The following is a 27,487-nucleotide window of genomic DNA, read 5'->3' on the forward strand; positions in this document are numbered from 1 at the left end:
TTCAAAGGGTTTCAGAGTAGAGATGGAAAAATCTCCTGTTGTGTTAGTAGACTTCTATTTGCTCAACCTGCTCTACTAGACTAGACTTCCACCTGCTTATCCAAATAGCTCAGTGATTTATGTATCTGGCTTCCACCTGCTCAGCTGGATAGCGCTGTGGTTTACATATCTGGCTGTGAAGTCAGAGGTTGAGAATTCAATTCTCTATGTGCTTCTTTGACAAGGGCTGGACTCGATGATCCACAGAGTCCCTTCCAACTCTGAAGTTCTAAGATTATATTATTTCAGAAACACAAAGTTTCAAATGAAGTTCAGTTTGGTTGTTGTGGGTTTTTCGGGCTCTTTGGCCATGTTCTGAAGGCTGTTCTTCCTAACGTTTCGCCAGTCTCTCTGGCCGGCATCTTCAGAGGACAGGAGTAGCACTCTGTGCTCTGCTGCAGTTTGTTTGCAAAGTTCAGTTTCTTTATTCCTAAACCGTTTTACCCTGCCATAAAAATGTTCTCTCAGCTTTAAAGTAATCTCTCCATTCCCCTGAATTCTACATAAACATCAGCCATACCTATGATGTTAAATTATTATGTTAATTATTTTAGGATTGAGAATTAAATGCTGTCCAATTTACGAAAATGAAGCAAGTAACAAAAAAACCAACACAGCCATCCCAATTAAAACAAAACTTGTGGCATCTAAAGTACCATAGATTTATTAGAGCATGTGTTGCTCAAAATGAAATGTTCACATGCTGAGCGCATGCACATACACACGTAATTCAGTGTGTAAACACTGAGATCAGAAATAAATAACATGCACAATATACAGACTAGTGATAAGTACCGTTTTCCCCCCAAAAATAAGACAGGGTCTTAGATTAATTTTTGCTCCAAAAAACACATTAGGGCTTATTTTCAGGGGATGTTTTATTTTACAGTCATGTCATCTTCTTCTGGTTGCTTATTTTCAGGTTAGGCCTTATTTTGGGGAAAACAGGGTAAATAATAACAATAGTCATCCATAACACAGTCACTTGGTATAATTCAATCATTCTCACAAGATTTTTAGTTCTGTGGTCAACTTTATGAACATTTACCAATAAATGAAAAAGAGTGAATAGCGGCCCTTCAACGTACTAGGATAACAGCTCTCATCTCCCCTAACCAACATAGCTAATGATGAGGGCTAAGGGTAATTACAATCTAACAACATCTGAAAGTCCCCATCCTTGATAGGAATACCTTCTGAATCTATTATAACAATGGAATCACGATCACTATAGAGACTAATGTACAGTTGGTAAGTATTAGAACACACTCACCTCTTTGGAGGTTGACTGCAAGAGTGTTACATTTGTCGGACAAATGCAAAGCAGCCTCATCCAAAATTATTCTACAGCAAAAAAAGGAGAGGAGGATTGTGTGTTGAGTACAAAAATGAGAGGAACAGAGACTACAAATCTAATTATCCTTCTCTAAACTTTCCCCCACACCCATAACTTTGCACTAGTGATTCTATCAATGAGGGCAGTTTTGAATTTGGTTACTATTGGTGAGATTTGCAGAGTTCACTTTCCCACACTGAACGCATGATTTGCCTATACGCCTCTTTTGAAACACAAATAATGGAAAGAAGCAAGTGCTCTGGATTCTTTTGGCATAAATTTCCTTTAAAGGCTTAGGACAAAGAAAAAAGAATGCTATGCATCCCCAGAGCTTCGTGATAGGCATATGAAAGTTAAGTGATTGTTCAACTTACTCAAAACAATTTGTAAGGAGGATTTATCTTAAAAATTACTATCCTTTAAGTAACAAAAAACACAATAACATTTTTCATATAACAATGTAAAATTTCAGTTGCTTTGGAACCACCTTCTTCCCACAATTCTCTATTGCAACAACCAAATGGCACTGATAAAGAAAATGTTGCCCAAAGAAAGTATTCACGTCATTTCTAGCACAACTTGTTCATGAAATACATAGCAGAAAAAGTAACAACACAAATATTTTTAAAATGTTGTCTGCTTTCTCCATGCCTTCTCTGCATAATTCTTGTGCTAACATTTCCCTCCCCACCACAGAAACTGCTTTTTACAAGTGTGAAGTTCAAAAAGTCTCTGGACGTTCATCAAGAAAAAATGTTCCAAGAGAAAAAGACAAAATCAAAGTTGTACATGTGCCAACTGTTATAAATATAGTACTCAAATCCTTGAATAATAGCTGAAATAAATTAAAATTTTAAAAAACAGCAGTGTGAGCCATTTTCTTTTACACTCTATATGTCTTCCAAATTACTGCTGCACAAGCAAGTCAACACACATTAGCACCGTGGACATTTATGGTGCATTTTAACTTTGAAGTAATTTACACATAAATTAAACAGATAAAAAATTCCATTAGAAGTCAGAATTTCACCCACATATCTAGTTTGGCAGCTGGCTAGATAGCAGTGGTTTAGGTATCTGACTACAGAGCCAGAGGTTGGGAGTTTGATTCCCCACTGTGCCTCCTGTGAGTAGAGCCAGCCTGTGTAGCCTTGGGCAAGCTGCACAGCGCCCAGAATGAGAGAAGGGCAAACCACCTTTGATTATTCTCTACCTGAAAACCCTGAAAAGAATCGCCATAAATCAGAATTGACTTGACAGGATATGATCATTATTTTATCTAGTTTTGCAACACATTCACAAATGGTGAAAGAAATAAGGATTAAGTGAAACACATTTGTTTCATTAAACGCTTAAATATTTACCTGAGAGTAGAAGATGATTTATCCAGAGCCACGCTACTTGAGATGCTAAATGTTTCAACAGTAAGAAGTGCTCTAGTTGGCAAAAAAAGAGGCCTGCCCCAAAGAAAGAAACAAAACAAAATATATAGCAAAATATTAATTTCAATACATTGGTAAGAATATGACTTAGAATTTGAAGTCATGAAACATACACTTAAAGAACCAGAAAGCATTAGGTTTAAGATAAGAGTTGCTACAACTGGTTGATTTTCACACTTCATTTAACTTACCTATAATTCAGAGCACAACTCCAGAGATGGACATGGAATGTTGTGATAGAAGCTGGAGGATTATATCCCAAGACAGGCTCATCAGAAATGTTCAAAAAATACAAAATCTACAATTATAAGAGTATAAAAATAGCCTACTGTATTTCCAACATAGTAAAGTAATACCAACAATAAATCATTCACACACCTCATAATATACTGTATGTATAAAAGAAAAGGAAAACAGGTAATTTTTAAAATATTGTTATAATGGTATTATTTGAGTCAATGAATAGGATGATTTTTCTAGGTATACAGAATGGAGTCAAAGAAGGCAAGAGTCTCATCTGTGGCTAATTCTAACTTTCAACTTACAGGACAACATGTATCTTACATGGGATCCAGAGATATCTTTTATAAGTAGAAATCACTTATTCTGTTACATTTACAAATGTTTCCTCAAAACCATTCCCATCCTTTTTTTTAGATGTTCATGGGGCTTTAAATTTATTTACTTGCTTATTACTGCAACTCTCAAGCTTCCTCTTTTTTATTTCTTAGTGAGCCCAGTTTAGCGAGAATTATGTCAGCACTCAGCATCTGCATTTAATATTTTAAAGAGTGGCAAAAAGTGAAAACTTCTGGCAAATTAACATACCTGTTCATGCCAGCTTAAACCTGAAGGAAGTACTCGGTGCTGCAGTGTGGCTCCTCTCAGGCCAACAGCAACTAAAAATTCCTGTAAAACCAAGCAAACCTATCTAATCAAATAGTTCAAATTGCCAAACTTATTCACTAAAATGTTTTTATTCTACCTTATACTGAGAGCTCTGATGGTGGAATATAACAATTACACAATTATATAAAGTTCAAAGAATTCAACAAGTTATAAAATATGCACATATATTAGGACCCCATATCCGCAGGTGACTAATTCCAAGTCTCCCCTCAGATGTTGAAAAGTGTAGATTATAGTGAACATTATAATAGCAGTGACCGCTACACATAACATGTTCTCTGGAACCCTCTAGTGGACAGTTCTGTTGACCTCAGCATTAGAAACACATATTTTGGGTTTTTTTCTTTTGATATTTTCAGACCATGGATAAGTAAATTAGTGGATACCGATCCTGTAGATACTTGGGGTCCTATACAGAAATTCACAACCCAACAAATTAGAACAACCCCATACCGACTGGGCCATAAAAACCTAGGTAAGGACCCAGGTTTAACTTGGTCCAAATTTGTGGCAATTGTAAGTTTCTGGTGGCTTTAAAGCAAATATTTCCATTTTGTCACTAATAATAACAACAGTGTCTCAACACCATCATGATAGTTTGCATATCATATTTTAGGTTTCAAAGAAACACTTTATAAAACATTCAATTTTCAACACATTTTGTAAGTAAAATCCGGCAATATAAAGAGCTAGTTTTAAACCCTCCAGACGTTTTGGAATACAATGCCCATGGAATCATTCAGCATAATCAATGGTGAGGAATACAGGAGACTAAATTCAAATCCATCTGGGGAGTGTTAGGCTCAGGAAGATTCTCTCAAAAGGTCTGGGCAAGTGTTCTTTAAATGGCAGCCTTCCCTCATATGAGCCTGAGGTCATTAACAGAGGCCCTTCTTACTGCTTGCCATCAAGGGTGTTTAAGTTAGTGAATGCAAGAGAGAAGGCCTTTTCAACAGTGGTCCTGTGCCTCTGAAATGAGCTTCCAGTGGGATGTCATCAGGCCTCTTGTCTGAAGGTCTTTAAGAAAAACTCTGGACACGCATCTCTTCTTGCAAATCTTTTCTTATACTGTATTTGGGGAGATCAGACAACTATGGTCCAATCTGAAGTTTTGGAAAAGGTGGTGGCTGTCTCAACCCCTGGTACTCTTGAAGAAAACTGATTACTCTAATGCAGTTCAGTCTGGGTTCTGAAATAATTTTGTCACACAGAATCAAATTTCAACACAAAAAAAACCCGAGACTGAATATAAATATTAAAACACATATCTTAAGAGCTTGGGAGAAACTTTCATAAGGGTAACAACAACAACAAAATCAGAGACATGCTTTTTTACAGAAGGAAATTACCAACCTTTGTATTGGTCTCTGACTTGTTTGATTGTATCTTAACTGCAACTGACAACATGCTTAAACAATCCACTCCCACACCGTCTGAGGATGCCTTACTGAGACCTTCTTCTTCCGAAAAAAAAATTGTAGGTTCTAACCAATGAGGATGTGTTGCACTTGGTAGCCTTATTTCAGAGGGAGACAAAACTCCTTCCACGACACCTAAAGGAAAAGCAATTTAGAGTTAGCCTGTAGTCACACTAGCAAAATGTTTCCAAGTTACTTCTCATGAATGTTGACCTTTTTTTTTTTTTTTTGGTAAAGATGACACAAGGCTATTATCGATGCAAGGCCACTATGGATTTTCTTCTCCTCTCTATAAAATATCAGGAGGGAATCCTAAAATCCTCTGTTTTATTTCCATATCAAATCCAGCCCACTGGGCAGCTACTACTATATTTGTTCCATTTTTCATCACACAGTACAACCAATATGCCATTGAGAGTGTATTCCAAAACCAATTCATTTCCTATGCATCTGGTGTGTGGTCCCACATCCCTCACCCACTGTCAGTTGACTCCCTTAATTTTTTTAAAATTAATTTTCAATGGGAAAGTCAGTGTGTTGATATTGTCCTCCTACTGTCTTTTGACCACCACTGCAGTGCACTGTCCCCTTCATGGATTGCTGCCTTGTCGTGGCAAAGGGGCTTGAGTAACTCAGAGAAGCTATGGGCTATGCCGTGCAGGACACCCAAGACGGACAGGACATAGTGGAGAGTTCCGACTAAACGCAATCCACCTGGAGTAGGAAATGGCAATGCCACTCCAGTATCTTTGCCAAGAACGCCCCATGATCAGAAACAAAAGGCTAAAAGATATGACGCTGGAAGATGGGCCCCTCAGGTCGAAAGGCATCCAACATGCTACTGAGGAAGAGCGGAGGACAAGTACAAGTAGCTCCAGAGCTAATGAAGTGCTTGGGCCAAAGCCGAAAGGATGCTCAGCTGTGAACGTGCCTGGAAGTGAAAGGAAAGTCCAATGCTGCAAAGAAAAATACAGTGGTGCCTCGCTTAACGAGCGCACTGTATAACGAAGAATCCGTATAGCGATCCCTTTTTGGGGATCGCTATACGGAGCTGCCCCAATCGCTGCACTCGCTTTGTGATGATTGGGGCGTCCGGCGGCCATTTTGGAGCCGCCGAACAGCTGATCGGCGGCTCCAAAATGGCCACCGGATGACCCGAAATGGCCCCGTCAGTGTTTTCGCGCCCTCCCCTTGCTTACCGAGGTCGCGAAAACGCTGCGGGGGGCCATTTCGGGTCATCCGCGGCCATTAAAATGGCCGCCGGACCAGCGAAAACATCGCTGGAGGGGTAAGTTTTGGCGCCTATTGGAACGCATTAAACTAAGTTTAATGCGTTCCAATAGGCTTTTCCTGCCCCATACAGCGATGTTTTCGCATAGCGAAGGTTAATCCGGAACGGATTAACCTCGCTATGCGGGGCACCACTGTACTGCTTAGGAACCTGGAATGTAAGATCTATGAACCTTAGGAAGCTGGAGGTGGTCAAACAGGAGATTGGAAGAATAAACATTGACATCCTGGGCATCAGTGAACTAAAATGGACAGGAATGGGCGAATTCAGCTCAGATGATTATCATATCTACTATTGTGGGCAAGAATCCCGTAGAAGGAATGGAGTAGCCCTCATAGTCAACAAAAGAGTGGGAAAAGCTGTAATGGGATGCAATCTCAAAAATGATAGAATGATGTCAATACGAATCCAAGGCAGACCTTTCAACATCACAATAATCCAAGTTTATGTACCAACCACCATTGCTGAGGAGACTGAAATTGAACAATTTTATGAAGACTTACAACACCTTCTAGAACTGACACCAAAGAAAGATGTTCTTCTCATTCTAGGGGATTGGAATGCTAAAGTCAGGAGTCAAGAGATAAAAGGAACAACAGGTAAGTTTGGCTTGGGAGTTCAAAATGAAGCAGGGCAAAGGCTAATAGAGTTTTGTCAAGAGAACAAACTGGTCATCACAAACACTCTTTTCTAACAACACAAGAGGCGACTCTATACATGGAAATACCAGATGGGCAATACCGAAATCAGATTGCTTATATTCTCTGCAGCCAAAGATGGAGAAGCTCTATATAGTCAGCAAAAACAAGACCTGGAACTGATTGTGGCTCTGATCATCAGCTTCTCATAGCAAAAGCTTAAACTGAAGAGAGTAGGAAAAACCACTGGACTACTCAGGTATAATCTAAACCAAATCCCTTATGAATACACAGTGGAAGTAAAGAACAGATTTAAGGAACTCGATTTGGTGGGCAGAGTGCCTGAAGAACTTTGGATAGAGGCTCATAACATTACGCAGGAGGCAGCAACAAAAACCATCCCGAAGAAAAGGAAAGGCAAGAAAGCAAAGTGGCTGTCCAATGAGGCCTTAGAAATAGCAGAGAGGAGAAGGGAAACAAAATGCAAGGGAGATAGGGAAAGTTACAGAAAACTGAATGCAGACTTACAAAGAATAGCAAGGAGAGACAAGAGGGCCTTCTTAAATGAACAATGCAAAGAAATAGAGGAAAATAACAGAAAAGGAAAAACCAGAGATCTGTTCAGGAAAATCGGAGATATTAGAGGAACATTTCACACAAAGTTGGACATGATAAAGGACAAAAATGGGAGGAACCTCACAGAAGCAGAAGACATCAAGAAGAGGTGGCAAGAATACACAGAGGAATTATATCAGAAAGATTTGGATATCCTGGACAACCCAGACAATGTAGTTGCTCACCTTGAGCCAGACATCCTGGAGAGTGAAGTCAAGTGGGGCTTAGAAAGCCTGGCTAACAACAAGGCCAATGGAGGTTATGACATTCCAGTTGAACTATTTAAAATCTTAAAAGATGATGCTGTTAAGGTGCTACATTCAATATGCCAGCAAGTTTGGAAAACTCAACGGTGGCCAGAGGATTGGAAAATATCAGTCTACATCCCAATCCCAAAGAAGGGCAGTGCCAAAGAATGCTCCAACTACCGTACAATTGCACTCATTTCACACGCTAGCAAGGTTATGCTCAAAATCCTACAAGGTAGGCTTCAGGAGTATGTGGACCGAGAACTCCCAGAAGTACAAGATGGATTCCGAAGGGGCAGAGGAACTAGAGAACAAATTGCTAACATGCGCTGGATTATGGAGAAAGCCAGAGAGTTCCAGAAAAACATCTACTTCTGCTTCATTGACTATGACTGTGTGGACCACAGCAAACTATGGCAAGTCCTTAAAGAAATGGGAGTGCCTGACCACCTTATCTATCTCCTGAGAAACCTATACGTGGGACAGGAAGCAACAGTTAGAACTGGATATGGAACAACTGAGTGGTTCAAAACTGGGAAAGGAGTACGACAAGGCTGTACATTGTCCCCCGGCTTATTTAACTTATATGCAGAATACATCATGCGGAAGGCTGGACTGGAGGAATCCCAAGCCGGAATTAAGATTGCCGGAAGAAATATCAACAACATCCGATATGCAGATGACACCGCTCTGGTGGCAAAAAGTGAGTAGGAACTAAAGAACCTTGTTATGAGGGTGAAAGAGGGGAGTGCAAAAAACGGCCTGAAACTCAACATCAAAAAAACTAAGATCATAGCCACTGGTCCCATCACCTCCTGGGAAATAGAAGGGGAAGATACGGAGGCAGTGACAGATTTTACTTTCTTGGGCTCCATGATCACTGCAGATGGAGACAGCAGTAACGAAATTAAAAGACGCCTGCTTCTTGGGAGGAAAGCAATGACAAACCTTGACAGCATCTTAAAAAGCAGAGACATCACCTTGCCAACAAAAGTCCGCATAGTCAAAGCTATGGTTTTTCCTGTCGTGATGTATGGAAGTGAGAGCTGGACCATAAAGAAAGCTGACCGCCAAAGAATTAGTGCTTTTGAATTGTGGTGCTGGAGGAGGCTCTTGAGAGTCCCCTGGACTTCAAGGAGAACAAACCTATCAATTCTAAAGGAAATCAACCCTGAGTGTTCACTGGAAGGACAGATCCTGAAGCTGAGGCTCCAGTACTTTGGCCATCTCATGAGAAGAAAAGACTCCTTGGAAAAGACCTTGATATTAGGAAAGTGTGACGGCAAGAGGAGAAGGGGACGACAGAGGATGAGATGGCTGGACAGTGTCTGTGAAGCAACCAACATGAATTTGACCCAACTCCGGGAGGCAGTGGAAGATAGGAGGGCCTGGCGTGCTCTGGTCCATGGGGTCATGAAGAGTCGGACACGACTAAACGACGGCAGTGCACTGTGGGTTCTCCTACATAGATGGTAACCAATCACAAAAATAGGAAAAAATGGCCCAGATCAGTACGTGCCCAGCAATAATGTTTTGCAAACACATCGATGTACCCACATAATTAAAAATAAAATAAAGGAAAAGGGAGGCAGAGAAAGGCACAAGAAAAGGAAGGGGGTATGTCCTGCTTGAGGAGTGTAGATGAATGTACCAAATCTAATTCACACACCCCCCCAAAAGAAGAATGGTTAAAAGATGCATGAACCACTATCACAGGATATACACCATGTGAACACAATGCGTAACTATATAGGAAGCAGAAGATGCGAGAAAGAAGGGGGGCATTTCTCTTGTGTGACCACAGTCTTAGTCTTTCAAAATAACTTCAGAGTTTAGAAACAAAGCATAATATTTTATCATAAACTGGTCAAAATAAACTTTACATTCCCATCTTATAAAATATCAGGAGAGAGTCCTAAAATCCATTTCAAATCCATTTAACTTGCAGAGCATGTCTATTATGACCATGCCATTTCCCCACATACAACTAAGTAATCAGAAAAAATATTAGGAAGTTTTAAGTATTACCTATTAGCTGCTGCCCTCTAGAGAAAGAGAAGGGCCACAAAAATGCCTCAGCACCAAACACTCAACACCATTTTCTTAATGTCCAAAAGGTCAAGGCATGGCTTTGCAGCTACAGAAGAATCTCGAATAACCATCCATAGGTCAAGTTTGAGCTAAGTCATTCAGTTTCCCTTCTACTGACATAAGCTCCATGTCTGGCTTCTTGGATATTTCATAACCATCACAACCATTCAATGTTTACCTATCCCAATTAGTTTAGTATGTGGTGTTTACTAACTGACTATTGGCTTTTGAAATTGCAATGTTTCGATAGTTATACAAAGACAATCCAGACTAATTTCCATAACATGACTGAATCTGCACACTGAAAAGTTGTACTAGATGTAGTAGGCTCCAATAACCTCTGATATGTTATATAAAATTAAAATATTTCATTAATCCCACCATAACATCACAGTTACTACCCTAAAGATCTAAGAAAAGTTATTATTCAAATTCATGGAGAAATGTTCAATAATAGTTATTAGCCATGACAACTATAATTTGGTTCAGAAGGAGTACATTTTAACTATTGATGAGGGATAAATAACTAGGGATAGTTGGTAGTTGCCCAGCTTTTAATGTATGTTCCTGGTTACCACAGGTAACCAGGAACATACAATTAAATGCAGAATGTATTCTCAAAAGCTTTCACGGCCGGGATCTGATGGTTGTTGTAGGTTTTTTGGGCTGTTTGGCCATGTTCTGGAGGTTTTTCTTCCTAACATTTTGCCAGTCTCTATGGAAAACACAGACAGAGTTCTGTCTTTTGAAGATGCTGGCCACAGAAACTGGTGAAACGTTATGAAGAAAAACCTCCATAACACGGCCAAACAGTCCGAAAAACCAAAATACAGAATGTTGAACTAAAGTTCTTATCTCAAGCAATGGCATCACTTATTCTTTTCATTTGAGAAATAAATCCAGAATAGCAAGCAGCTTCTGATAGCAATTCAACTCGTAAGGGCCACCAGCTCTGCCAAATGCTGGACCGTATCCAACACAGGTTTAGGTATGCTTAAGCCCCCTAAAATAAATGGATAGAAGAATGCCTAACATTAGCTTTAGATTCAGTCCTTTGTCTGTCAAGGTATTTAAGACTTTAAAAATGCACATTTTCTCTGACTCCACCACTACACACCTTTTCATATAAATTTGTATCTACCATTTTGTACCTTGATGGTATAAGCTGAGACTACTAGAATGGAGACAGACATAATGCTTGTCTTCAAAACCTTCATACTTTGTAACACAGAATAATGAACCACTAATGAACTCCAACCAAAATTCTCCATGCTTGTCTTCAAATACGTTGCCATCGTCCTGCTGGAGAAACAATCAGAAAGATATATAAGGACTATGTCCATTTAACGAGATTATTATATTTGTTCTAGTATGTATACACACTGTATTATTTCTGGGAACATTCCTGTTTAATTCACACTGTATTTGAAACAAACCCTCATTAAGGGAATTCTAAAATGTTACCATATATCTTAATATTAAAACAGTGAAGCTTCCACTAACGCAAGGACACTAGTTTAACCTGTGCTGGATTTTTCTAAACTTGAAGTCTCACCTTGATATCTGTGAATATCGATACTAATCCATGGTTAACATTTAAAAGAACCGAGAGGAAATTCTGTGTATTCCTGTTTTGGGATTCATTCTTTTTCCTTCTCCGTGAACAGCAGTTTGCATCAACAGTAGAATAATATTGCAGCGTTTCTTCCTCAGACCCACTTTCATCATCTACAAAAGTGACTCAATATTAAATAATATATAAACACTTCCACATCAAATGCACATTCCACTATTTGTCTACCACCCCAACCTAAAAGCAAGGGAAGTTTTTTCAGAACAGCTGTGACTCTTGAAGAAACAGCAGAAAATGCCAGGACTGCTGGATAGTTCAGTGGTTTAGGTATCTGGCTGCGCAGTCAGAGCTTAGGAATTTGATTCACCATAGTGCCTCCTTGTCAAGGGCTGGATTCAATGATCCACAGGGCCCCTTCCAGCTCTGTAGTTCTAAGATGATGCCCATGCCTATAATTATTTTGAAAGAATTAACTATCAGGAAAGTCTACCCCTGGTCATACAGAGGAATGGGTTACATGGAAGTCACTTAACAGGTTACAGATTGGAGCTGGCAGAACCAAGATGAGCCTAAGAAAATGTGGTTCTTTTTAAATGAGAGTTGTTTGTGAGTACAGAAAAGAACAGGCAGATTCACACCTATGCCATTATACTTAACATGTATTTATTTATTTATTTATTTGATTTATATCCCACCCATCTGGTCTGGGCGACCACTCTGTACTATGAAAGAGCTCATGCTGGCTGTCCCAAATGCTCTTGATGTTGCCTGTTATAGGGTGCAAATTATCTGAAATATCTATTAAATGCACTGTGGTGATTCTGACACAAACATAGGAAGGCAGGCAGGAAACATGTTTTAAATGTAAAGACATGGAATTTAGCTATTTATTTTTTTTAAAATCCCTTTCAGGGAGAAAGTAATTCATTTACGTATAGGTTTTCCTTTTACTGACTAAGCCGTTTCACTGCCACCATACATATTCACATCCCAAAGTATTTAGATTATTTTTCTTAATGGAGAATGTTTTAAAGTACATTACCATAGTGAATGGTGGATCTGAATTGATTAAAACTATCCTTATTAAATGTGTTGATCAGCTGACTGGCCACAGAAAGGCCAACACCATATGAAAGATTTTCAAATGTTTCCACGGGAGATGGAGCTGTGGGCTCCCACAGTAATAAATCATTATTGATCCTATGAAGAAAAAATGTGAAGATAAAGATATATTATCCATTTTAACAAAAAACACTGATTTAAAAATAATAACCAGAAAGAAGGGTCAAGTGTGTGCCATAAAAATGCAGTTTGCATTTAGAGTTACTGGGCTAAATCCAGACCATTTGCAGAGAGATGCAGGATCTGGTGGAGTCTTTCCACCTAACCATAATATATCAAAGATACTTATGGATCACTGAATGTTTCAGCAATATTTCAAAGGTTTTCTTTGAACAACAAGCCTTACAGTGTCCTTTTTGAAATCACCAGTGTTTCAAAAAGTAGTTTTGTACCTCACGACTACAGTATGAGGTGGGAGGAGCTTATTCTGGGGCCAAGGTGAAGAATAAAAAAGCCACAATTATTTCGATGGCTCCCTCCACTATTGCTAACATTTAGTACTCTTTAACCACTGATCAGAAACATAGGTTTGTGTTCTACAATTCAGTGAGCTGTGTTGTACTTGTGGATCAGAACACTCTGTGCCTCAGATCCTCCTTCCTTCTCTGCCTTCTGGCATCTCTCCAAAGTCTGCTCCAGAAGATCAGCAAATCAATCCTTTGGATGGGTGTGGGAGGTGGGAAAGTGGGAAACAGGGCAAAGTAATCTCCTACCCCATCCCAGGAATTCAAACGAAAGGCTGGTGTTTATACTTGCCTATTGTAAAGTTTCTCATAAAAACTCTTATTTGGTAATGTTAAATACACATTTGGCAATGTAAGTTCCAGTACATAATGAGAGTTGCTCATTGCTTTATCCTGAAACTCTGTCATCTCCACTACATCTCCTGGCATCACCATCTAGAAAAGAAACAATATTTCAAGTGGACCAACAGAAAATATGAGAGGAACCTTCTACAAACTGGAAGGTTACAATACAAATTGGTAGGTTACATATAACCTTCCAACTTGTATTGTAACCTATATATTTGATAGACTGAACCAGATTGAAGACATGTTCTAGCATTAGAACAAGTCTTCAATCTGCTTCAATCTACCAAATATGTAATAGCAATGGCTTTACTGGACTCCCTCAACCAATGTGAAAATTTGAGCTAATAACAGTTCCCAGAACACGGTGTATCTGAAGACCTTGAGTTTACTTTGAAACTGAAATTTGGCAAGAATTGAGTGCATCAAATTTAGTAACAGATCCGAGAATCCAGACCTTGGGACTATTTTTCCCCCCGATCACAAATTAATCATGAACTTTTAAACTACAAGTAATCACAGGCCAGGGCAGGCCTATATAAGTTGTGACCTACCAAGATGCACTGTCAGATCTATATTGTAACCTTCCAACTCCTCAACTGCCTTAATTTTTTTCTGGGTAAGGAGAAAGGCAGGGATGATTCCTGAGACTATGCTGATGGCCACAAAAGGTTCATTAACCATTTTCAGTAAGTTGAATCATCTGCCTTGAAGAAATTAATTACGATCATATGTTGTGATGATACTGAAAACCATTCAACTATGGTGGGGAATGTGTGGCTCTCTACATGCTGGTCTCTAATGTTCAACAGCCCCAGCCAACACAGTCATTATTGGGGAATTGTGGTCTCACAACAGCTAGATAATGACAAGGCTTCCATCCTTGACATAAACAGCTCACTAATAAAGACTGAACCACAAAACAATTGTGTAATACACTTGGCCTGCAGAGGAGTTTTGCTGCCTTTAGGGCAGTGGAGGCAACCCTTTTTCGGCTTGAGTGCCCAAAAGGAGGGGGTGGGGAAGAAACCAGTGGCTTCTGCGCCACCCAGAAGACCAGAACCGGAACAGAAAGTGGCAGTTTCAGGGGGAATCATGGGGACGGACAGGAAGTTAAAGGGGGAATCATGGAGACAGACAGACAGACAGTTAAAGGGGGAATCATGGGGACAGACAGGAAGTTAAAGGACCCAGAACAGGAAGAGAAAGGGGGAATCCCAGCTACAGCCACTTCAAAAGGTTTCACTTGCATGCCAGAAGAAAGGGCTTCGCGTGCCATAGATTCGGCATTACTGCCTTAGGGGAACAAGCAGCATAACCTCCCATGCAGGCAAAACGTGTTACATAATCACCCAACTTCCAGTTATGAGAGCTGGAGACTGCCCTGCTGAAAGCAATAGATCTTCCGTATGCACAGGATGGTATGAGTAATGAATTGTGCAAAATGCTAGGAAAAGAACCCTTCCATGCAAGATGAAAACAATGAACATTTTTAATCTGAGAAAGTTATGATTAATTAGTTACATGCCATTATGTTGGAACTGATTTATAATGATTCTAATAGGGCTTTCAAGGTAAGTGAGATTCTTAAGGAGTGATTTGATCAGTTCCCCATTAAGTTTCCATGGTCAAGTGGGGATTTGAACCTAGGCCTCCAGAGTCTTAGTCCATCACTCTATCCAGTACACCACACTGGGTATTATTAATACAGGAGGGCTGCCATATCCAATGTAACCTGTGGCCACTACAAAATTGGATATACTTCAACTATATACTCTATGTACCCCAAAGCCCTGAAGTGACATGTGAATGAAGCCAAAGTATGAATGTTCCTGTTCACCTCTTCATTTTCAAACATGACCCTACGGGACGAAAATGGAGATGGTTCTGGTCTTCTAAGATCACACACATCCTTCAGAGAATGACATCCTCCTTCCTCTTCCTCTTGAAAATGACCATCAGCTTCCTCTTCATCCTCTGGAGCTATCCTTTCCAGGATAGAGTGCACAGCAAGTGGATTTACTTTTAACACAATCCTACCATTCAGAGAAAGAAAAAAAGAACAGAGACTAAATTCCAGAAATAGTTACACACATTTTATGACAATAAAATAATTTGTGAAAGGCCATGTAACAATCATTTCATAGGCGTTCAAAAGATTTTAATACTACTTTCATATACAGTTACTTTTCTTAAAATGTTTCAAGCATGAGTTGCCAAATTCCTCTGTCCTATACATTTCTGAATTCTAAACATCAAAGTGAGGAAGACAGCACTAGTAAACCAAAATTATAGTCTGGGATGGTGGCAGTGGTAAATACAGATTTAGCTCAGTAAAACAACCAAAACAACGATAGTTGCTCTGCTGAAGTTTCCTAGAGATAGGGGGCAAAATTCTTACCTTTGGATAAAATGTATTTTTGCATCTATTTGGATTTCTTTTCATTCTGCTTATTTCTACTAATTTAGACCTTTGTGTGACTGTATATTTGTAAGATTTTCATTCTGTTTATATAACTATTTAAATCTAGACATGCAACTAGAGATGGGCACTTTCTGTGCCTGACATCACAGCTGCCACATAGACCATCACCCCACCGCTTAGTCCAGCTGGGCCACTTACCTGTCATCATGTGTCTCCAAGGTCCTTCTGCTCCAATGGTGCACCAGTCCAAGCTGGAGCTTGGACTGCCTGTCCCCACCTCCTCAGGAAGCTTACCAGTTGTTGGGTGTGCAGGGAGAATCCCCTGTCCCACTTACTTGATGGAGTGTTTCGCTGCCTGAGGAGGTGGGGATAGGCAGGGCGAGCTCCTACCCAGACTGGTGTGCCACCAGAGCAGAAGGACCCCAGAGACATGTGTAAGTGGCCCAGCCGGCCTGGGCAGTGGGGAGAAGGTCAGCACAGCAGCAGTGGTGCTGCACAGTTAGTTTCGTACAAAGCTGTAAGGCCCACAAAGCGCTTGTCTCTACATGTAACCACTGTAGAACTGGTGGAAAATGTTGGAATTAATTCTGTATGTAGTTGTAGAATGGGTTGCCATGTTAGTCTGTGAAAGCATTATAGGTAAAAATAATAAATTAAAATAGACGAAAATGTGATGGCATCTTAAAGACTAACTTTTATATTTTTTAATGTGAGCTTTCGTGGACAAGTCCATTTTATCAAACATAAGAGGGAGATAGAACATGGAAAATATTTAAACATGGCATCAAAGTATAAAAAATACAGGGATTGTTAGTAAGAAAGTCTGTGGTGTTAAACATTGTGATACAGGCCTTTCATAGAAGCTTGTGGTGTAAAGCACTGGTTCTTAACCTTGGGTTACTCAGGAGTTTTGGACTGCAGCTCCCAGAAGCCTTCACCACCAGCTGTCCTGACTGGGGTTTCTGGGAGTTGCAGTTCAAAAGCATCCAAGTAACAAAGGTTAAGAACCACTGGTGTAAAGAATGTGATTAACAATGATAAAATAACAGTGATAGAGTAACATAATGTTAATTAGATGGGCTATTTATAGTAGTTGATTAACTTTATCCCTACAAGCTTTTCTTTATAATCTTTGTAATCATTAGCAATAGCATGTGAATTACTCCAGACAATGGATGACTCAAGAGCAAAGATCTGTTTACATTTATGTTCCTCTACCAACCAACCACAGTATCTGTATTTGATTCTTTGATGCCATGTATAAATATTTGCCACATTATATCTCACTCTCTTATGTTTGATGAAGTGGATTTGTTCATGAAAGCTTACATTAAAAAATATAAACATTAGTCTTTAAGGTGCCACCATGTTTCTGTCTTTTTATTTTGTTTTCAACTTTAATTCTGTAAATTTAATTCTGTCGAGATGACTTCCACCCTGTGGCTCCTCAATTGGATGCTGATGACACCCAGCTCTACCTCTCCTTTTTCCAACTGCAATGGATGCTGTTCCAATCTTTGAACACTGCTTGGGGACTGTTATGGACTGGACGAGGGCAACTGGATTGAGGTTGAATCCGGACAAGACAGAAATCTTGCATGTGGGCAGCCCTGGTCTCAGTGGGTTGGGAAACTCCCTCTCCTTTGGGGGAGTGACTCTTCTCACGAAGAGTTAGGTTCACAGCTTGGGCATCTGCCTGGATCCGGATCTCACCGTGGAAACCAAGATGGCATCTGTGGTCCAGGCAGCCCATTTCCATCTTCGGAGGATTGCCCAGCTGCGTCCCTATCTAGACACGGGGCACTCATGACGCTGATTTATGCACACGTAATCTCAAGAATAGACTATTGCAGTGCTCTCTACATGGGGCTACCCTTGAAGCTGATACGGACACTTCAGCTGGTCCAAAATTCGGCAGCCAGATCAATAACTGGGGTAAAGAAATTCCAGCACATCTCCCCTACTCTGGCTGCCCTTCATTGGCTACCGGTTCATTTCCGCATCAACTTCAAGGTTATGATGATAACATTCAAAGCCTGAAACTGTTTAGGACCTTGGTACCTATCACAACGGCCTGCTCCCAGCCAGATCTGTCAGTAATAACGTTCTTCACAGGCAGGGTGGTTGAGAACCTTAACCCTGAAGGAGGCCTGGAGGGAAAGAACAAGAAACCGGGCCTCCTCGGTGTTCGCCCCGTTTATGGAACAACCTGCCCACTGAGATTCGCTTGGCACCCTCACTGGATGGGTTCAAACGAGCATTGAAAACTCGGCTCTTCTGCCAGGCTTTCCCAGAGCATAAAGATCTCGGCCTCCCTTTTATTATGCTTTTTGTCATCCTCTCCATTGCCCTTTTTACCACCTTTATTGCCATCTGTTTTAATTTACCCTATTTGACTATGTATCAATTTATTTATTTTTTATCGTGTTTTAATATTATTGCTCATATTCTGTAGCCACCCAGAGTGGCTTGGTTGCCAGATGGTGCTGGGTTCAAATTCAATAAATAAGTAAATAAATAAATAAATACTTTGCTTTGATGTTACTTCAGCTGCTTTGAGTACTGTTTTACTATTGAAGCATACAGATAAATTGATAACCAATGATTATATAAACATTAAAATCACAAAATCTGCACTACAGTAATTATTAAGAGGCTTACACCAGATTTATAAGATCTCCTAATTGTTTTAGCTTTATTATTTTACCTGCCATTTCACAAAGCACTGCCACTGCTCAGTTGCTATTCTAAGTACACCATGTACACCATGTTACAGATGTTTTCAATACCAGCAATGATGGGTCTGCAACAGATCACCTTCACAGCACAAGGATTTCTGTCCAAGCTATAATCACTGACCAAAATAGAAAACCACATTCTAAAAGCCATATATAATACTGCTTAGTTATTCCTGCCAAGATGCTGATTATAATTAATTCTGCTATAGCAATATGGTTTTCCAGTAAAACAATATTATAAGCACTTGAAACTCATATAAAGAATGAATGTCACAGACTATATCTGACCATGGATCAAAGCTCTAAGGATGAAGGTGGAAGACCAAATACTTTAAGTTACCGTGGCCAGTCAAAATTATCTGATGAAATCATCTCTCCAGCTACATCACTAGAAACTTGGAAAAATCGCACAGCCAATTCCTCTTTGCCTTCTTCAAATGATCCTGTGATGAAATCAAAGAAGTTTGCACTGTAGTCACTTGTGATTAATTGCATAGACATATTAAACAATGGACTGAATGTTGACTATTTTAAAGGTAATATTTTATTAGTTTTTTCCCCTCACCAGTGACACAAACACTTTCTCTTTAAAACCATTTCTTTTACATGGGAGATAATGAAAAAGGTAGCCTTTAGCTAAGAAATTAATTCAGATCTAATCTGTGCACTTGAAGAGAGCCAGATATTTGAAGATTTATTACAGGAACTATGAAGTGGCAATTTAATTTATTGGGTGCATGCTCCACCTCATATACTACACAGATGGAAATACCTCTGCACTGTATCTGCATATTCCTACAGCTATATAAACTAAACCAAAAAAATAGGTACACTAACTATCTTACCAGTTAACTCTTTAAAAGTGAGTTCCAATTCCACTTGCTCTGGAGTTGGCCCTCCTGTAAACTCAGTTTTAAGTTCTACATCTGTGAATTCTAAGTGAAGAATTTCCTTCTGGAGGGATTTCTTAAACCACGGTCCTCGTTCTGGGTCCGATCGTAGGTCAGGGATTGGAAAGCGAACAGAAAGCTTTAAAGCTGGTGCAGTCACTTTAACTGATACTTTACAATTAGCAGGAGTACGTGAATCATCTAGAAAAACTTCAGCAAATGCCTTGTGCTAAATCAGTAGGAAAAGAATATACAGTTTTAAAACAATTCCAGAGGTTAAGAAAAATTCAATGAACCAAAACAAATGTACTTAAAAGGAGTATTAAATTTCTTGACAAAGTTGCCCATGTCTCTGACTGTAACATATACAAATTAGCTGACCAAACTAATCTATGATTAGTACAGTATGCTGCCAGCTATTTTGAACACTGGCAAATTTGCATTTTATTTAGGAACTCCTCATTGCAACTTTTGCCCACATTTACAGAACTGCCTTACCATATTTGCCGGTGTACAAGACGACTGGGGATATAAGACGACCCCCCAACATTTCCACTCAAAATATAGAGTGGACTGCTCTGCTGCAGCGCCAGCTGCCTAGGGCTCTGCCCGGGCCCGCCCTGGAAGTTCATGGCCGGCGACGAGGAAGGCGAGAAGGGGAAGCTGGGCGGGCAGCGGCAGCAGAGGAGGAGAAGAGTAAGCAGCTCTCCAGGGGTGCGCGGGCGAGCTGGCTCAGCTGCGAGGAGGGCGAGAAGGAGGGGAAGTGGCCGGGTGGGCGGCGGCAGCAGAGGAGGAGGAGGAAGAAGAGGGGAAGCAGCTCTCCGGCGGTGGGCGGGCAAGCAGGCAGCTGGCTCAGTGGGGCGGGGCGGCAGGCAGTCCGGCAGCAGGCTCTGGCTGCTCAGGCATGGCCGGCTCTGCTTCCCTCCCTCCCTCCGTCAGAACTGACCGCCTGCCTTCCTCCCCTGCCGGCACGGCTCCTTTCTGGCCCAACTGAAGTGCACCCGGCGACCCTCCCCCACTTGGAGGCATGTTTTTGGGGCCAAAAAATTCATCTTATACGCCGGCAAATATGGCATTTATTACTGCTTTCACTTCTTACATCAACAGTATTGCAGAAGCCACTGGGATTGGCAAAAGAAAGTGGCTTTAGAAAGAGGTCTTCATCTGACATACAGCTCTTTGGTGCCTCAATAATCCCCATTATTTCTACCTCCCAAGGACTGAGAAAACACAAATCTGCTACAACTGTCTTGTCTTTCTGCCAATTCCCCTACTCCTCATATCCTACAAGCAAGTACAACAACCTTGTAAGCAGATGGTTTCCTGCACACATTACTCAACAGAAGACTGAATTTTGTCCCAAAAGCCTTTGTGCAAGCAGAAATTATTTCTGAAAATATGCCAAGTGTTTAGGGTTTTCTACTAGTGACAAAAATGTGTCAAGAATGCAAATAAAGCAACATTATTCTCTGCTTACCAGGCTAATATGTTTGTTGTATGAGGTGTACATGTGTGACGCCATCATCTCCACCGTGGTTAATTTTTGAGTCTGAAGCAGGGAATTTAGTCTGTCTACAATGCTGATGTCCAATTCACAGAAGGCTGGGCTCAGTTTGATATCCAAGTCTGCTTTCTGGGGAACAGAGCTCAGTCTCCCTTGGCTACCCTGTCACAAAAATGACACCAGAATTCAATAGCAAAATGTAAAATACTGGCCTAATTCCAACAAACAGCTAGTACTGCATCACCATGACTATGGTCCTTTCCTCCACTCTCCTCCTCTCACTCACTGCTCTGGGTGGTTCATGAAAACCAGCTTGGGGAAGAGTGCCTACCCTCTGAATGTGAGAAGAGGGCTATAGTGAGGAAGGGAAATCATTCTCTTCACAGTTCTGCTGGTATAACCAGTTCCATCTGGAGATGTCCCCAAGTTCTAGCCATTATTTACTATACTACTGACTACACAGTTACACAAATCTTAGCATAAAAGACATAGTTATTTATCCTTAAAAATCTGAAGGAACAGTATGTTCATCTTTACCTGAGGCCCCTTGTTATCCGAGTGCTTGTAACGGAGATGAAGGCATGAGGGAGGGTGAGACTTGTTTCCTTGTTTTTCAGAGTTAAACATTAGCAGCTTGGGGGGGGAAGAGAAATGCAAGAATACTGTCAGAGGTTGCAAATCAGAGTGTGTATATTAAGCAGAATTTTTGTAAAAAAAAAATCTGTTCAATAAGGACAGCTGCTTCAAGTTTTTATCTCGGAGATGCTCTTTGATAAAGCAGTAAGCCAATATAACAAGTGGACTGTTGGGAATCTCCCCATTATTATGTCACATCTGGAAAAAACCTGCCACAATCATTGATTGCATCTAAATATCAGAAAACACAGTTCCCAGAAAAATTTAACTGTCAGAAAAAGACTAGTTCAACAAAACCACAGCTCTTCTGACTATGCCCTGATACAGCCATCAGACTAAGACAGCCTTGGGTAGGATGGAGAAACAAGTGAACATTGTCCATTAAGAACTTCCCTCGCCTCCTATTAGCAAGAAAAACAATGTATGTTTGGCATCTCCTGTCCATGAAAATATATCATTTTTCAGAAGAGGAAGGAAATTCTTGTTGCTCTGGAAGGCTCCCTCAATTGCTTCTTCATTACCGAAATATGGGATTTCCCAAAATTCCACAAACGATCAACTTTTTTGCAAGAATACACTGCAATTGTTAACATAAACCTTTGATGTGTGCAATCATGGCCACTTTACTGCATGTCTAACACTATAAATGGCTTTTCAGTTCAGAGTCAAATGGTCAAGTGGAAAGCAAAATTTTCCATGCAGACAGCTAAAAACCTAATCATGTTATCTCATAACCATTCCTATGTACATTAACCCACCAAAATCACTTTTAAGGAAATATTCTGAATATGGCATTACTAGAGTGGTACAAGTTTTTGTATTTTCAATTGGCAGCATTTAATTAGATAAACAGATTTTTACCTCTGTATAATGAGGTATTTCAGAACGAGAGTCTGTAGAAAAAAGGCATTCCAGAAGTTCCATTTGTCTGATAGATAAATCTGTACTCAAACAACGGGAAGCTGATCTTTGTCTTTGTTCATAGGATACTTTGATGCCTGTACCTATAAATCTGTAGTGAGAAACAGAGGTATCAAAAGTGCACAACCTGAACATGTAAGTAACTTTGTACTAGCATCTTTTGTTAACTGACTCCAAGATATATTAATGCCCACAGGGAGTAAACAGATGGCATCTACATATCCTGGTTTTCCTACATATTTGCAAAATAACTTTTGATACTGCTTTTACCAGAGCAAAAGGACATATCACCACATCAACACTCCCCTTTACAAATTAATGTATTAGTACTCTTGGTAGTAGAAGAAGAAAGCCAACAGAAGGACAAACTAATAACTATGGGGAGAGGTAAGCATCCTGTTCACATCCCCTCTAACAACTCCATCTGCATACACGTACTTCAGGCTGAGTGAGGTTCAACTGCAATGAGATGAATGCCAACTTCAGATCCAAAGGTGAAAAGAGGGGGAAATGCTAGTTCCTTGGCTTCTCTGCCAAAGGAAAGGTTGAAAATACAAAAGAACTCTTCCACCCCTGGATAAGGCACATGGCACACCATTCCCTCGTAGTGAGAGCTGAAGAGACTAAAAGTGGATTTTTGTTTTGCCTAAACAAGCTGCATCTGCTTCAAAGGAGAATTAGCTTTAAAGGAGAATTAGATCCAAAAGAGGCATATACCATTTTTACAAAGTAATCTGGAAGGGGGACCTCTAGGAATCATGGTTCCTGCCTCTGGCAAACACTAACATTATTGCTTTATTAGATATAAAATTGTACACAAATTATTATTATTTTACAACATGGCTGGACAGTTATGAGTTCATATGAATATGCTTTATTTAGAGACAAATAAGAGAAGCTGTACCTAAGGTGGTCGTGTGAACAAGCTTTCGAAAATATTTCTCGGAGGGAGTGAAAATCCTCTGTTGGAAAACGAGCTGGATCAACTTTTTCTATTTGACTAAAAAAATCCTGGGTCATTGGCGTCAGCGGACTAACATTTACTGATGTTTCAGGGGGTGATAACGGGTCAATGTGAAGCACTGAAATTGAGAAAGCACCCACATCTAGTCGAAAAAGAAGTTCAGGCCTAGATTCATCCACTGAGACAGATCTGGATGGAAGAGCTGAAATAAGAGAATTAATAACATTTAAGTTAATTTTTAGCTGCATGTCTTTAGACAGACACTAAAAGAAACAACTACAATAAGATCCCCATATCTGCTGAGGATTGGTCCCAAGCCTCTGTGGATATTGAAAACAGAAGATAATAGCAAATACTTCAGTGGTCCCCAACCTTTTCCAAACCGCAGAGTGGTTGGGGGGTGGAGTCCATGCATGGGTGGGCGGGGCATTCATGCACAGGTGGGGGCAGTGCATGCATGTGTGCGTGCAGGGCATATGTGTGGGGGGGAGATATGTCTCCGCGGCCCGGTCCTGCCAAGGCCATGGCCTGGTAAAAAGCCAGGTTTTCAGGTGTTGGTGGGGGCCTCAGGGAGGGAGTTTCAGAGTGGGGCAGCCACTACTTAGAAGACCCGGCTTTAATCACATTTTGTTTTTAGAACAGTGATACCGACACTGTACATCCGGCACTGTACAAAAACACATCTGACAGAGGTGCTGCGTTACCAGACTACGCCAGGGGGCTTAATGGTGAAGTGAACTGCCCAGAGATGAAACCAAACAGACACTGTTGTAGTGTTGAAAGTATTATTTACAATAAAGTCCATATATACAGGGTAAATACAGCTTCTCTTGGTCCTTTATACAGTCCTGGTCATACACAGTAGTTCTTCAGTTAGCAATGGTAAATTTACAGTTTCAGTAACCAAATATTGTTACCAATGTAAATAGTCCTGCAACCACGAAGTCTTCTCCTCTCACCACAGAGATAGTCTTCTCCCAGGATCTTTTCCTTGCAATATGGCAAGTCTTCATCCAATGATGCAGAATATACAGCTCTCAGCAACACGATCACCAGCAACACAACAACCAAACACTACCCAAACTATCCAAACTACCCAAACTACCCAACAGTTTGTGTCTGCAAGCTTGGCTAGCTTTATTCTTGGATTCTCCAATCAAATTGGTTGTCCCACAGCTGCCTCAATTAACTCAGCTGTGTTTCTTTGTTACATGTTGCTTTACTAAATCTGATCCTGTAACAACTTATACACTGAATTGCAATGAACAATTCCCTAGGTTGACTTTGAGACCTGTCAATCTCCTCCAATTGTTTATAGCAATTCTGTTACATACATTGTACATTGCTTTGAACATATACAGAGTTCTTTTTACATTCACATACATTATATCATTCCCAACATTTCACATGCTTTGTTATGTTTAGTTGGCCCCAATACTTTTGTTAAACAATCAGCTTTATTATTTTCTGTTCCACAGTATACCAGTTCAATTAACCCATTTTCTATACTTTGCTTTACATTTTGGTATCTGATATCAGTGTGTTTGGATCTGCTTTTTACATTTGGTGAGTTTGCCATCTGTATGACAGCTTGATTATCTTCAAAAACCTTTATTTGTGATTTTATATTCAATCCCAGATCTTGTGCTAATTGTTTATAGAATACTAGATCTGTACACAATTCAGATAATGCTGCATACTCAGATTCGGCAGAAGACAATGATATAAATTTCTGTCTAGCTGTCTTCCAGCTTATCAAACTTTCTCCCAAATGTACAGTCATGCCTGATGTTGATCGTCTGGTTATTAAATCACTACCATAATTAGCATCGGCATAAGCAGTAATAGACAGTTCTCCCACTGGTTCTAAATTTAGCTTTTTATTTTGTGCCTCCTTTAAATACCTAAGTACTCTTTTTGCTGATTGCCAGTGCCTTTCATTCGGCTTGCTCACATTCCTAGATAGCAGATTTACAGCTATAGAGATGTCTGGCCTTGACCATCTGCTCAAATATAGTAAGCTGCCTACCAGTGATCTATATACATCAATATCACATTCCGGGCCATTCATATCTTTTTTCTCAAACTCTATGTTCATAGGAGTTGCTGCACCTTTACAATCCTCCATCTTATATTGTTTTAGGAGTTTTAATATTTTGCTCTTTTGGGCTATTTTAAATCCTTTCTCGCTTCTTTCTATTTCTACTCCCAAGTAGTTACTTATTTCTCCTAAATCTCTCAACTTGTAGTGTTTCTTTAACATTTGGATTGTTTCTTCAGCCTCTTTCTTATCTTTAGTGAATATGGCTAAATCATCTACAAATACTAACATTATAGCTTGTGTCTTCTCATTTATAAATAAACAAGGGTCAGCCTTTCCTTGCACAAAACCATTGTCCTTTAAAGTTTTAGTTAAGTGTTGGTTCCATTCATGGCCACTTTGTCTGAGACCATATAGACTTTTTTTCAATATCCAGCATTTACCTTCACTTTCAATACCTGGTGGAATTTCCATATGAATTGTGTGTTTCAGGTCAGCATATAAATAGGCTGTTTCTATATCAACATGCCTGGTCATGAGATTATGCTTGGCTGCATAGGTTAAAGCAAATCTCAATGTCTCTGGTCTTAGAGCCGGTGCAAAAACTTGATCATAGTCGTTTGAAGTTTGTGCATACCCTTTTGCCACTAACCTTGCTCTATACCTCACATTACCATCGGCATCCACCTTCCTTTTAAATACCCATCTGGAACCAATTACTTTTGATTTTTCAGGCAGTTTTACCTCCTCATAAACCTTCAGTTGTTTTAATGAATTTAACTCCTTCTCCATTGCCTCTTTCCATTTTATTTGTTCTTTCTCAGGCATATTACATATGTCATCATATGTCTCTGGTTCAGCCACATTGAGACAATAATAGGTCTCAGGCTTGTACCTGTCAGGAGTTTTTCTCTCTCTGCTAGACCTCCTAGGTAATTCTCTGTCCTCCTCGAGAGTTTCCCTCCTTTCTGAGTTGGATGGAATTTCTTTATCAGATTGCATTTCCTCAGGTTCTACCTCTCTTTTAATTTCTCGCTCTGGTTGAGAGTCACTTTCATCTGCACTATCTTCACTACTTTCATTTCTATCATGCAATTTAATTATTGTTTCTGGGGGTTTGCATATTTTGTCCCAGTTACTGTGCTCATTAAATGAAGCACTGCTACTTATTACAAGTTTGTTGGTATTTGGCAACCCAAACCTAAATGCTCTCCTATTTTGTTGGTATCCAAGGAAATACATCAACCTGGCTTTCTTCTCTCCCTTTCTCCTTATTTCTTTTGGGATGTGAACCCATGCAGGAGATCCAAATACATGTAAAAATTTTAAATTTGGTTTTCTCCCAGTCCAAACTGTGTAGGGTATGTTGTTTATTCCACTGTGCCAAAGGATATTAATATAAAAATTCGCACAAAGTGTAGCTTCCCCCCAATATTTCTCTGATAGATTACTCCCCCTAATCATTGCCTCAGCCATATTCTGCAGAGTTTGGCCCCTTCTTTCAATAAAGGCATTCTGAGTAGGTGTATAGGGAGCGGCTCTCCTGTGAGTAATACCATTTTTCTTTAATATTGCTTGAAATTTGGCATTTGTAAACTCTGTTCCATTGTCAGTTTGTACCACTTTAACCTTTTTCCCTGTTTTGCGCTCTACAAATTTGAGCCATTTCTCAAACTCTACATGTACTGCACTTTTATCCTTCATGAGATAGCAGTATCCAAACCTGGACTTTTGGTCTTGGATAGAGAGAATGTATCTGGCTCCTCCTAATGATGCACTTTTGGGTCCAATTACATCAACTGACACCAAATCTAATATATTTTTCACTTGTACATCA

General features: G+C 40.0%; 1 protein-coding gene across 5 annotated transcripts in view; it reads right to left on the reverse strand.

Moving 5' to 3' along the window:
• The window catches only part of ATG2B (autophagy related 2B), a 68,903-nt gene that overhangs the window by 21,535 nt on the left and 19,881 nt on the right, over window positions 1-27,487 (reverse strand). For 4 of the 5 annotated variants that reach the window (XR_013540810.1, XM_020797949.3, XM_020797948.3 and 1 more), the window contains exons 11-26: window positions 23,550-23,811; window positions 22,586-22,736; window positions 21,626-21,721; window positions 21,062-21,250; window positions 19,540-19,813; window positions 19,035-19,137; window positions 15,372-15,567; window positions 13,479-13,621; window positions 12,643-12,800; window positions 11,583-11,755; window positions 11,179-11,329; window positions 5,080-5,279; window positions 3,646-3,726; window positions 3,009-3,115; window positions 2,740-2,832; window positions 1,313-1,383 (exon numbers count right to left, since the gene is read on the reverse strand). Coding sequence is in view for 4 of the 5 variants with exons in the window: in XM_020797949.3 (XP_020653608.3) it covers window positions 1,313-1,383; window positions 2,740-2,832; window positions 3,009-3,115; window positions 3,646-3,726; window positions 5,080-5,279; window positions 11,179-11,329; window positions 11,583-11,755; window positions 12,643-12,800; window positions 13,479-13,621; window positions 15,372-15,567; window positions 19,035-19,137; window positions 19,540-19,813; window positions 21,062-21,250; window positions 21,626-21,721; window positions 22,586-22,736; window positions 23,550-23,811 (2,448 nt within the window). In the remaining variant the exon portion in view is untranslated. The remainder of the gene's footprint in view (window positions 1-1,312; window positions 1,384-2,739; window positions 2,833-3,008; window positions 3,116-3,645; window positions 3,727-5,079; window positions 5,280-11,178; window positions 11,330-11,582; window positions 11,756-12,642; window positions 12,801-13,478; window positions 13,622-15,371; window positions 15,568-19,034; window positions 19,138-19,539; window positions 19,814-21,061; window positions 21,251-21,625; window positions 21,722-22,585; window positions 22,737-23,549; window positions 23,812-27,487) is intronic. The other variant, XM_072986628.2, reaches the window with a different exon arrangement.

The sequence above is a fragment of the Pogona vitticeps genome, chromosome 1 (genome assembly GCF_051106095.1).
Source record: "Pogona vitticeps strain Pit_001003342236 chromosome 1, PviZW2.1, whole genome shotgun sequence".
Taxonomy (NCBI): domain Eukaryota; kingdom Metazoa; phylum Chordata; class Lepidosauria; order Squamata; family Agamidae; genus Pogona; species Pogona vitticeps.